The sequence below is a fragment of the Saccopteryx leptura genome, chromosome 6, assembly GCF_036850995.1.
Source record: "Saccopteryx leptura isolate mSacLep1 chromosome 6, mSacLep1_pri_phased_curated, whole genome shotgun sequence".
Lineage (NCBI taxonomy): Eukaryota > Metazoa > Chordata > Mammalia > Chiroptera > Emballonuridae > Saccopteryx > Saccopteryx leptura.
In genome coordinates, this window is record NC_089508.1 from 41,810,806 (window position 1) to 41,822,019 (window position 11,214).

At 38.5% G+C, this 11,214-nt stretch overlaps 1 protein-coding gene across 9 annotated transcripts in view; it reads right to left on the minus strand.

Moving 5' to 3' along the window:
• Positions 1 to 10,769, minus strand: part of KIAA0586 (KIAA0586 ortholog) — a 110,833-nt gene extending 100,064 nt beyond the window's left edge. For 2 of the 9 annotated variants that reach the window (XM_066341639.1, XM_066341636.1), the window contains exons 1-5: positions 10,606 to 10,769; positions 9,908 to 10,201; positions 8,945 to 9,015; positions 3,997 to 4,066; positions 2,440 to 2,509 (exon numbers count right to left, since the gene is read on the minus strand). In XM_066341639.1, coding sequence (XP_066197736.1) covers positions 2,440 to 2,509; positions 3,997 to 4,066; positions 8,945 to 9,015; positions 9,908 to 10,106 — 410 coding nt within the window. In that variant the 5' untranslated portion in view covers positions 10,107 to 10,201; positions 10,606 to 10,769. The other 7 variants (XM_066341641.1, XM_066341642.1, XM_066341637.1 and 4 more) reach the window with 7 other exon arrangements.
• Positions 10,770 to 11,214: the final 445 nt, after the last annotated feature.

Here is an 11,214-nt window from a genome sequence, read left to right on the forward strand (position 1 = left end):
GAGGCAGAGGCCATGGAGCCATCCCCAGTGCCCGGGCCATCTTTGCTCCAATGGAGCCTCGGCTGCAGAAGGGGAAGAGAGAGACAGAGATGAAGGAGAGGGGGAGGGGTGGAGAAGCAGATGGGCGCTTCTCCTGTGTGCCGTGGCTGGGAATCGAACCTGGGACTTCCGCACGTCAGGCTGACGCTCTACCACTGAGCCAACCGGCCAGGGCCTAGGTATGTATTCTTAACTTTATATGCACATATTCTCAACTGTATGTCCTTCTAGGTAAATTTTAGAATCACTTTGCCAAATTCTATCTACCATTTTTTTAAAAAATCAAGTGACACAGATTACAGAGAAATGTATTTCTTTAGATACAGACTGTCTTTTAACCCAACATGAGAGTCATCTTTATAGTTCTGATTCAACTATTATTCTCTGTTTGCAATTATTGTCTCAGAGTTGTTGTTTTTTTTCCTTTATAAAAAAAAAATTCTAAAACGGGGAGCTAACTACTGTCAGGAGATAAGAAGGGAAGTGTTCACAGTCCTCTCCCTGTCTGCTTGTTTGTGAACTTCTCCCTCTAAGGTCTGCGAGTCCTGAGAGGTCTGAGGGATTTCGGTGCGGAAGCCCTGATTTGAAGACAAGTTGATAACATCCCTGTTGTGGTTACGAGCAGTCACTTCTCTTGGAGGACAGATGGATAAAACTGGCGATCACTTTCTGCCCAACTGAATCAGATGTAATCCAGTTTTTAGTTCAAGTAGAGAATTTGGGAGACTGTACCACACCTCGTGCCTTTTCTTATACATTAAAAAACCCCAGTATACAATATAACATCCAACTTACTTTCCTAACCACCATGCCACATGTTGGGAATTGCAGGCTGAACAACCAGCTGTGAACCTGGTGGGCTCAGCTCACACCTCTGTAGTTTAGAGACAGTATTTATTTTTGTTAGTCCAATGTTTCCCAAGCATAACAAATATACCATGGATAACTAGGTGAAAAAAGAATAATTTTTTTTTATTTTAGTACTTGTGTATTTAATTGTGTTATTAGAAATATTAATTTCCAAATTTCAGAAGTAATATAAAATTTCCTTTCTGAATAAAGTGAGAGTAAAAAGTAAGTAAAATTTCTCCTGTTTTCTAAAAGATTTTCCATGCTGCTCTGGTTCAGGAGTAGAATACATTGAGCTTAACAATATGGATCTCATTCCATCCCCACTAATGACAAAAATAATAAAAATTGCCTCCAGAGTAGTGAATGTATTATTTCATGTTTATCATGGTGCTGTTGACAAGGTTGGTTTTATATTTTATTGGTAATTAAGATAAAGTTAGCCTGACCTGTGGTGGCACAGTGGATAAAGTATCGACCTGGAATGCTGAGGTCACTGGTTTGAAACCCTAGGCATGCCTGGTCAAGGCCCATAGAGAAAGCAACTATTATGAGTCAATGCTTCCTGCTTCTCCCTCCTCTTTCTCTCCCTCTCTCCTCTCTCTAAAAATTAATAAATAAAGGCCCTGGCCAGTTGGCTCAGTGGTAGAGCGTCGGCCTGGCGTGCAGGAGTCCCGGGTTCGATTCCCGGCCAGGGCACACAGGAGAAGCACCTATCTGCTTCTCCACCCCTTCCCCTCTCCTTCCTCTCTGTCTCTCTCTTCCCCTCCTGCAGCCAAGGCTCCATTGGAGCAAAGTTGGCCCTGGCGCTGGGGATGGCTCCATGGCTTCTGCCTCAGGCACTAGAGTGGCTCTGGTCACAACAGAGTGATGCCCAAGATGGGCAGAGCATCGCCCCCTGGTGGGCATGCCAGGTGGATCCCGGTCGGGCGCATGCGGGAGTCTGTCTGACTGCCTCCCGTTTCCAACTTCAGAAAAATGCAGAAGGAAAAGGAAAAATAAATAAATAAATAAAAATTAATAAATAAAATTTTTTTTAAAAATAACAAAGTTGAAAGGGAGCATTTTTAGGTGGAAAGTAGCCTTGGTCTCCCTTCATTCCATCCAGATACTAACCTTGTCCCTTTCTGAGATCTTGACCAGGAGAAGTCTAAATATCCTTCAATGGTAAATAATCGGCATTATGTATTTGGAACTACCAACTACTGCTACAAGTAGTATAGTGATGTGACTAAGAGCACAGGCTCTAAAGTCTGACTGCCTATGTTTGTATTCCAGCCTAGTGTCTACTTGCTAAATGACAGGGGAAAAAATCAATCTCTCTGTGACTTGATTTCCTCATCTGTAAAATGGGAATTCTGTAAAATTGGGATGGCAACAGAATGTATTTCATTGGATTTTTTAAGTATTATTGCTTTATACACATTATCATACAATACATATTTCACACATTGAAATGAAAGCTTTTCCTATACTCAAAGTGAAGCTGATTTTAGAGAACCTCATGAAAACACAAGAAATGGCTCATCAATTTTCTGTAAGTGAACTTACTTCTGCTTTAAAACTTCCCTTAGCGCATCCTTCTGTCCCACAGTGTACTGAGAAATAAAGATGTCATTTTCTGCAAATCAAAACATAAAAATATACTTCATAGTCCTGAAAATGTGTTAAATTTCAATAAGCTACTGAAAAATACCTTTTTTAACTAAAAGAATATTTAACAATTTAGCAATTAGGAGTTCACATTTTAAAAGAGGCAAGATACAAGTGACTAAATAACAATAGTCAAAACCTAAGACCCTGGAAGAAACTATCAAAGAAACCTTGGGCTAAATTGGAAACTTTTGCTCAAACTCTAAAGAGAAAACTTCTTAGAACAAAGTAAAACCAACTTCTTTAAAAAATGTCATTAAGTAAAATTTTCAAAGTATATTTTTAATCTACTATCTTAAAGACTATCCAAAACTCGAATTCAGAAATTATAAACAGGCCCTGGCCGGTTGGCTCAGCGGTGGAGCGTCGGCCTGGCGTGCGGGGGACCCGGGTTTGATTCCCGGCCAGGGCACATAGGAGAAGCGCCCGTTTGCTTCTCCACCCCCCTCCCCTCCTTCCTCTCTGTCTCTCTCTTCCCCTCCCACAGCCAGGGCTCCATTGGAGCAAAGATGGCCCAGGCGCTGGGGATGGCTCCTTGGCCTCTGCCCCAGGCGCTGGAGTGGCTCTGGTCGTGGCAGAGTGACGCCCAGGAGGGGCAGAGCATCGCCCCCTGGTGGGCAGAGCTTCGCCCCTGGTGGGTGTGCCGGGTGGATCCCGGTCGGGCACATGCAGGAGTCTGTCTGACTGTCTCTCCCCGTTTCCAGCTTCAGAAAAATACAAAAAAAAAAAAAAAAAAGAAATTATAAACAGGTTTCTAATATCAGACCTTTGCATAGGTTGGTACTAATAAAATTACCTTTATCATTGCAACTCCTTATCTGGATTTTAGAGATTCTATCAATGGCTTAGTTTAGAAGAAAATACTAATTAAAACAAAAATAACAAGAAAAAACTCTGAGGCTTTTAATGATTTTCTGAAAAATCAATGAATATCCAAAAATTCAAAAATTTTATCCTTCTGAAGGAAATTTCAATACATCTAGGCTATCGGCTGATAATAAGTGTTAACTTCCTTAAAAAAAAAGCCAGAGACTAACAATGCAGTAGAAGGCATTTAGGAATATAAAGACTCCTACAAATTAGTAAAAGCACAGCACATAAAAATGTAATTCAAAAAAAACATGGATGAACCATGAAGATATGCTGATATGTCAATCACAACAGTCAGATGCTGTAGATTCCATTTATATGAGGTCCAGTGAAATTCATAGACAGCAAGTAGAATGGTAGCTGCCAGGGGTTGGGGGGGATGGAGAGCTGGGGTCAGTGAGTAGTATAGAGGTCCAGTTGAGGAAGATGAGAAAGTTCTGGACATAGATGGTTGTAATTGATAGCTGCCCAACAATATGAATGTATTTAATGCCACTGAACTGTACACTTAAAATAGTAAAAAATGGTAATTTTATAATACGTATATTTTATCACAATTTTAAAAAAATCAAATTTATCCTTTACCTTTTTGATTATTGCTCTCTTCTGTTTTATTCAAAGGCAACCCTTGCACTGCAACATCTTTATAAAAACCCTTTGGGATACGAAAGAAAGAAATGAAAGGCTAAAAAACCTTATGATTTATTATTCATCAAGTACTATTTACTAGCCATGTGACTACATGTTTTCGGAGTGCAGGACTACATGCTTTATATACTTAATTCCTAGCACCAATACAATGTTTAGGTACCTTGAAGCTACACAAGGATTTGGTGAATGGGTGAGTAGTGAGCTGTCAGACAAGTAAATGAGTAAGTTAACAAGCAAGCCCTGAAATTCACACTCATATCTGGATTTGCCACTTCTAGCAGAGCAAGTTATGTAACATCTCAGTTGCTCCAGTTAAATGTGAAAATCTGATTCACAGTAAGTCTAATGGAGTACATAAGGATGACCAATGCATGGCACAAAATCACAAATTAACCACAGAACTCTTTGTCACTGAGTTCATAATGTGATCTCAGAAGGCTTCTCTATATGTCATACTTACTATTTGTCAGACAAATATCCTTCTGTTCACATGTGCCACTTCATTTCTAAGATTCTATTCAGTGCTAAGACACTATGACTTTTTTTTTTACAGGGACAGAGAGAGAGTCAGAGAGAAGGATAGATAGGGACAGACAGACAGGAAAGGAAAGAGATGAGAAGCATCAATTTTTCATTGTGGTGTTTTAGTTGTTCATTGATTGCTTTCTCATATGTGCCTTGACTGGGGGGGCTACAGCAGACCAAGTAACCCCTTGCTCGAGCCAGTGACCTTGGGTCCAAGCTGGTGAGCTTTCCTCAAACCAGATGAGCGCGCTCAAGCTGGCGACCCCGGGGTCTCAAACCTGGGTCCTCCACATCAGAGTATGACACTCTATCCACTGTGCCACCGCCTGGTCAGGCGACACTATGACTTTTTAAGTACTAGGTTCATTCAGCATTGCTATTCACCTGCCTTAGACACACCTTTTCTTTTTATCAGCTACATCAGAAAAGGGAAAAAGAGAAAATTATCAAAGAAAACTGATGCAGGGCCTGACCAGGTGGTGGCACAGTGGGTAGAGCATTGGACTGAGACTCATAGGACCCAGGTTCGAAACCCCAAGGTTGCCAGCTTGAGCATGGGTTCATCAGCTTGAGTGTGTGGTTGCTGGCTTGAGCGTGGGATCATAGACATGACCCCATGGTCACTGGCTTGAGCTCAAAGGTTGCTGGCTTAAAGCCCAAGGTCGCTGGCTTGAGCCCAAGGTTGCTGGCTTGAGCAAGGGGTCACTTGCTCTGCTGTAGTCCCCCCGGTCAAAGCACATATGAGAGAGCAGTCAATGAACAACTAAGGAGAATAAAGAACCGCAACAAAAGAATTGATGCTTCTAATCTCTCCCTTCCTGTCTATCTGTCCCTATTTGTCCCTCTCTTTGTCTCTCTCCTTGTCTCTGTCACACAAAAAAAAGAAAAAAAAAAAAGAAAACTGATGCAGGCTATAGGCTGATAACAAGTGTTACCTTCCTTAAAAAAAGTCAATGAAACTAACAATACAGTAAAGGCATCTGGGAAATTAATATACAGAACTCTTACAAATTAGAAAAAGCACAGCACATAAAATATGTAATTCACTAAAGAATAAATATAGATGGACATATACATGAAAAAATTGCTGCTTCAGTAATAAAAGAAATTCAAAATAAAACTATGAGATGCCTTTCAAATATCAAATGGCAAAGATTTTTTATTTAATCTTAATGTTCTGTGTTAGTAAAAATGAGGGGAGATAAGTCCACTAATGACCTTGCTGGAGAGAATATATTTTAGGGTAAAGCTTTTCTAGAGGCAACTTAGAAACATTTCAAAAAGTATGCATATCCTTTGATCTAATAATTTTCCACTTAGAAACTAATCCTAAGGAAATTACCCAAGATATACACAAGCATGTTCGTCACATTGTTGTTTACATTATAAAAAATTGGGGAAAAACCTTTAATGTTGAATGAAAGGAGCAGGAACAAATATATTATGGAACATATATAAAATGAAATTCTATAAACACATTCGGTTTCTAGAAAAAATATTTTTAATACTATTTAATTATAAATGTTAACAGTTGTTGAATTCCTCTTTTTTCTGTATTTTCTACAAAAAAATCTTATACAGTTTTAATTTTCTTTCTATACATGTGTAAGGATTAGCCCCAACCAGGAAAAGGAACATAGTATCATCTGGTGGTAGGGAGAAATAGGTATGAATAGGTGTTCTTATAAATGTGAGCATATCAGGCTCACAGTTCTCCTTAAAAAGCATGGCCAAGTCAATCCCCACTGGGATCTTAGTACTCATTTACGAAACACAAACATGATGTAAAGAGGTTTCAGTTTGTGTCCATGATAAAATGATAATGAAATAGGTTTTGCAGGCATCTTTTACATTAGACCAATCTACACAAAACAAACTGTGAGCCTATATTCAATGTAATGGAATCCTGCCTCATCACCTTCATGACAAATGTCACCAATTTATCCTCAAATATACATTAAAAGTGTGTCCATATATCTGGAGAATTATTTAAATAATGAAATTCAAATAGCATTAATCATTAAATAAGGCCTGCTCAAAAAAGAAACAGAAAACACCATCCCAAAGGCTAGGCATTTACTCAGGGACCAAGTACAGCACGTACGTATACATTTTTATAGTGAGTGTTTGACAAAACTGACAGTAGACTTTGTGTTTTTTTAAACTGATTTTAGAGAAAGGAGAGAGAGAGAAAAGGGTGGGTAGTTGCTTCTCGTATGTGCCTTAACCAGGTAAGCCCAGGTATTTGAACTCAGAGTTCCAAGTCAACGCTGGTGCCATCACAGATCAGGCAAAACTGACAACAGTTTCAAGTTAATTCTTAGTTTACCAGCATCAATTTTCAAAACATTGTGAAACTCTTCTTTATAGGGTTGTTAAATTGACAATACATTATGATTAGTGATCAAAGTCTAATTAGACTTCATTACTGAAACACTATTTATCATCAAATATTTTTAGCATTACAAATAAAAAAGTTAATATGAGAATTTCATGTTTTTGTTTTTTAAAGACTCATCAAAAAAAAACCCCACAAGAGACCTCACAAACAAGAGACCTCACAATAATTTGTATGATGTATAATCACACCTCACTTTTCTTTATTATGTTGTTACTGTTTCTTTACCTTTATATGAGGTCCCTACTTGAGAATAACTTTTCCTGCCTGACCAGGCCCTGGTGCAATAGATAGAGCTTTGACCTGGGATGCTGAGGACCCAGATTCAAAACACTGAGGTTGCTAGCTTGTGCGCAGGCTCATCCAGCTTGAGCACAGGGTCACTTGCCTGAGCACAGGATCATGGACATGACCCCATGGTCGCTGGCTTGAATCCAAAGGTTGCTGGCGTAAGCCCAAGGTCGCTGGCTTGAGCTACTGGTCACTGGCTCAGCTGGAACCCCCTGGTCAAGGCACATATGAGAAAGCAATCAATGAACAACTAAGGTGCCACAACGAGGAGCTGAGCCTTCTCATCTCTCTCTCTCTCTCTCTCTCTCTCATTAAAATGAAAATTTAAAAAAATTTTTTTTTAATAAAATAACTTTTCCTTAGATAACAACAGTTTTATCTTTTTTTGTCAGTTACAGTATTTCTCCTTGTGGTCTTACTCTACCAATGGACACTTTTTATTCTTTTTTTTTTCTTTTTTTTTTTAAATGAGAAGAGGGGAGATAAAGGACAGAGAGACAGATTCCTGGATATACTCCAACAGGGATCCACCTGGCAAACCCTGCGTGATGTCAGACCAACCAAGCTATCCTCAGCACCTGAGGATGACAAATCAATCTTGCCCCTAGCTCAGGCATGGCAACATATGGCCTGCGATTAAATTTTTAATATTCTCCGCTACTTTAAAATCTCAGCTACTCAGAAACAGAAGCGTCTTTGATTATTGGAAATCGAGATATTTAAGAAGATAGTGATACGCAGAAAAGAATTCCACATGTGACTAATCTAGAGTTAACTTCTAATAATTGGTTGAATAGATTCTCAATACTTATTTTTTAAAGAAAATTCCATTATAAAGATTTACAACTTTTGTACTTGTCTGTACTCGATATGAACTGTTTGACATTAAGTGGTGATGTGAAACTCACATTCTTTTAGGTAGAGTTTGCCAGTGCACACCCAAGGTCAAACAATTCGTTATTTTTGTGGTCAAGTGTGCTGAATCAAGTGGCATTGTAGCATAGACAATAGCTGCAGTTGATAACTGAAAACGTTTCCAGGCTGTTTGTAAAACGAAATAATCGTTTTATTTGCGATATAACCACTTCAAGCTCGTTCTATTAATTAAATATTGTTTTGATTGATTGTGATATAGTTTGGATATTTATACAATATATAATTATATTTTACTAAAATATATTTTATTAAAATAATATTGTATATTAAAATTTTTTTCCACTCACATTTATTCATAAACAAATTACATAAAATTTTGTTTACTTAAACAAATTGTTTTTGTATTTAACATTTTTTAATTTTAATATTTCATCAGGCCCATGAAAAAAGTTTTCTTTCTAATCTGGCCCGGGAGCAAAACTGTTGGCCATGCCTGTCCTAGCTGCAGGAGGGGAAGAGAGAGAGAAAGAGAGAGGGAAAGAAGCAGATGGTCACTTTTCATGTGTGTCCTGACCGGGGATCGAACCCAGGATCTCAGCATGCTGAGTCAATGTTCTATTCACTGAGCCAACCAGCTTATATGGAAGACTTTTTGGTTAATGTATCAAACACTATTTAAGTTCAGTTGTTGTGTGTCAAACGTTTCATTTATGTTGCTAATCATAATTTAAGTCATTCTTTGACAATACTGAAAATTTTAACATGAGCATAATTAAGAATCCTTTTGCTTACCCTTTCTGACACAGGGGGATTTTCTAATGGAGGTTGTTGATAATTTCTAGCAGAAGCTAACTCTGATGAATCTACAAAAACAAAGAAATCAATTTTAGTGATTTGCAAATCAGAACATTACATTTAGAAACTGCATAAGCATGGCTCAAAAAGTATATAATCCATATTAATATAAGACGTACATTGGAAGCCACTTTTCATTCAAAAAATTAAAGAAAAATGAAAGGTTTTACAAATGGTATTTTGGAAAATATAGGTCAGTACTGACAATCAAGTGAGCTAAGTATAATGTATCATTACACTGTTAGATTTGGAAAAACAGGGCAGAATCACTTGCCATGAATTAACCCATCTGGAGCTCTGAAAATGAAGATAACATGTGCTTTACCCACATCACGGGTAATTATAAGGATGAAATTAGTAAATATATGTGCAAAACCAAAAAATACTTTAATAATGCTGCTTTTTGGGGAAGAGTACAGCATATAGTATGCCTACTGTTATATCAAGCTTTTATAGTACATACATATTTAAGTGAATTGGCACATGGAAGCCATCGTATGACAGAAGTTGTGCTTCTCTACTATGCCAAACTGGATATCATAATCCGAACAGAAAGTAGAACATTTGGTAAAAAGCCCTACTGGTGAAAAATAAGCTCAGCGTGTAAGTGTGTCCATCACAGATGTGAACAAGAGCAGTGTACAAAAGCAACACAAAGAAAAAGCACAACAGGAAATGTTAAAGTTTCATTCATTCCATCTATTTGATACTATTCAATGCAGACTGTGCCTGACAGTGAAAATGGTCAGTTTTCAACATCTGTACCAACTAGACACATCTTCTGTTTGTGAATTTAAACCTTAAAAATCCTCTATATTTTGAAAAACAGACGAAATGAAAACAAAAACTAAAGAGTTACAAAGATGAAAACTCGTTGAGAAACTATTTGGAATCACATACCACGCAACGTTCCATTCAAGCTAGTCCCCGTTCTAAAAGGAAGACGTTTATTTGCAGGCAACGCTGGAGGAACACAGGACAACTCATCTTTCAGCAAAGCCAAATTATCTCCCCGACTTGGAGAAACTACTTCACGAAGCCTCTTCGCTGGTATTTTAACCCTTCTTTTCTTTTCCGGGCTAACCTTAGGGCCTTTCATATTACTGTAACAAAACTAGTCTCGCAGTTCTGCTTAAAAGAACTTTCTTCTGGGTCCATAAAACTTTCGGAACAAAATTTTCACCGCTTTGAAGACTGGGGAGAAGGTGGGGCAAGAAGAAGCGAGGGGGGAGGTATGATAAAAACAAAACAAAACACGTGAATTTCAAGCGATTTTGAAATACGCAATCATCAACTTTTAAATAAAACAATGTCTAAATAGACTATTCAAACATCTAGAAATTTTAACTTTGGTATTTAATCCAGCACAGATACTAGAACACCATTTTTACCCATTAATCCCAGTTAGTCTAACGCACCGTGCCAATGAATCTGGAAATGGGGATAAGAGAACCGCGTAATAACCATAGTAACAGCGCATTCGCCGAGAGCTGGCCAGGCAAAACCAAACAGTTGTGGAGGAAGGGTTAAGATTTTTTTGAGAAGAGGGAGTCAAGCAGGCAAAACTAAAATGCTACTTAAAAAAAATAATAACCTACGTAAGAAGCTTAATAGCTTTCTTCAACCAAAGAGTCTTACACAGCCCTCCAGATGCAACCACTGGACACCTAAATTCACCCTTCTGCGTCTCCGGAACAGCGGACAACTGCACACACAGGTGTAATCCGTCAACAGCTTCAGTTACCCGCGGATCGACACCCACTTCCTTTTAAGCCCGCCCTTGATATACAACACGCATGCGCGCCTAGAAAATTATCCAAAACATCCAACCAAAAGGCTAAGTACTCTTCGGTGCTCCTCCATCCTTTTCCGAGTGGAAACAAACTCCCAACTAAAAGGCTTAAAAAAACAGGTGTTAATTTTTTTTAAGGCAGTGCATTGCCCCACAAGATTTAAACATCGGATAAAACCCGAGAGACTCATCTAAGACCTGCAGAGCTCCCGACCTAACTGGTAATACCACCTAATTTATTAGGGACTTTTTACAGCGTTGCTCCTAGAGACCGTTAGGGACGCAAGTTAAGTAAATTAGTCTTTTTAAAAGTGTCGGCACATTCGGGCTATTATTGGCGAGGAAGTCAGGAATAGGGAGCTTGTCTAAGGAGACAATCATAAAAATTAATTATCAAGGTATTATAGAATTTAGG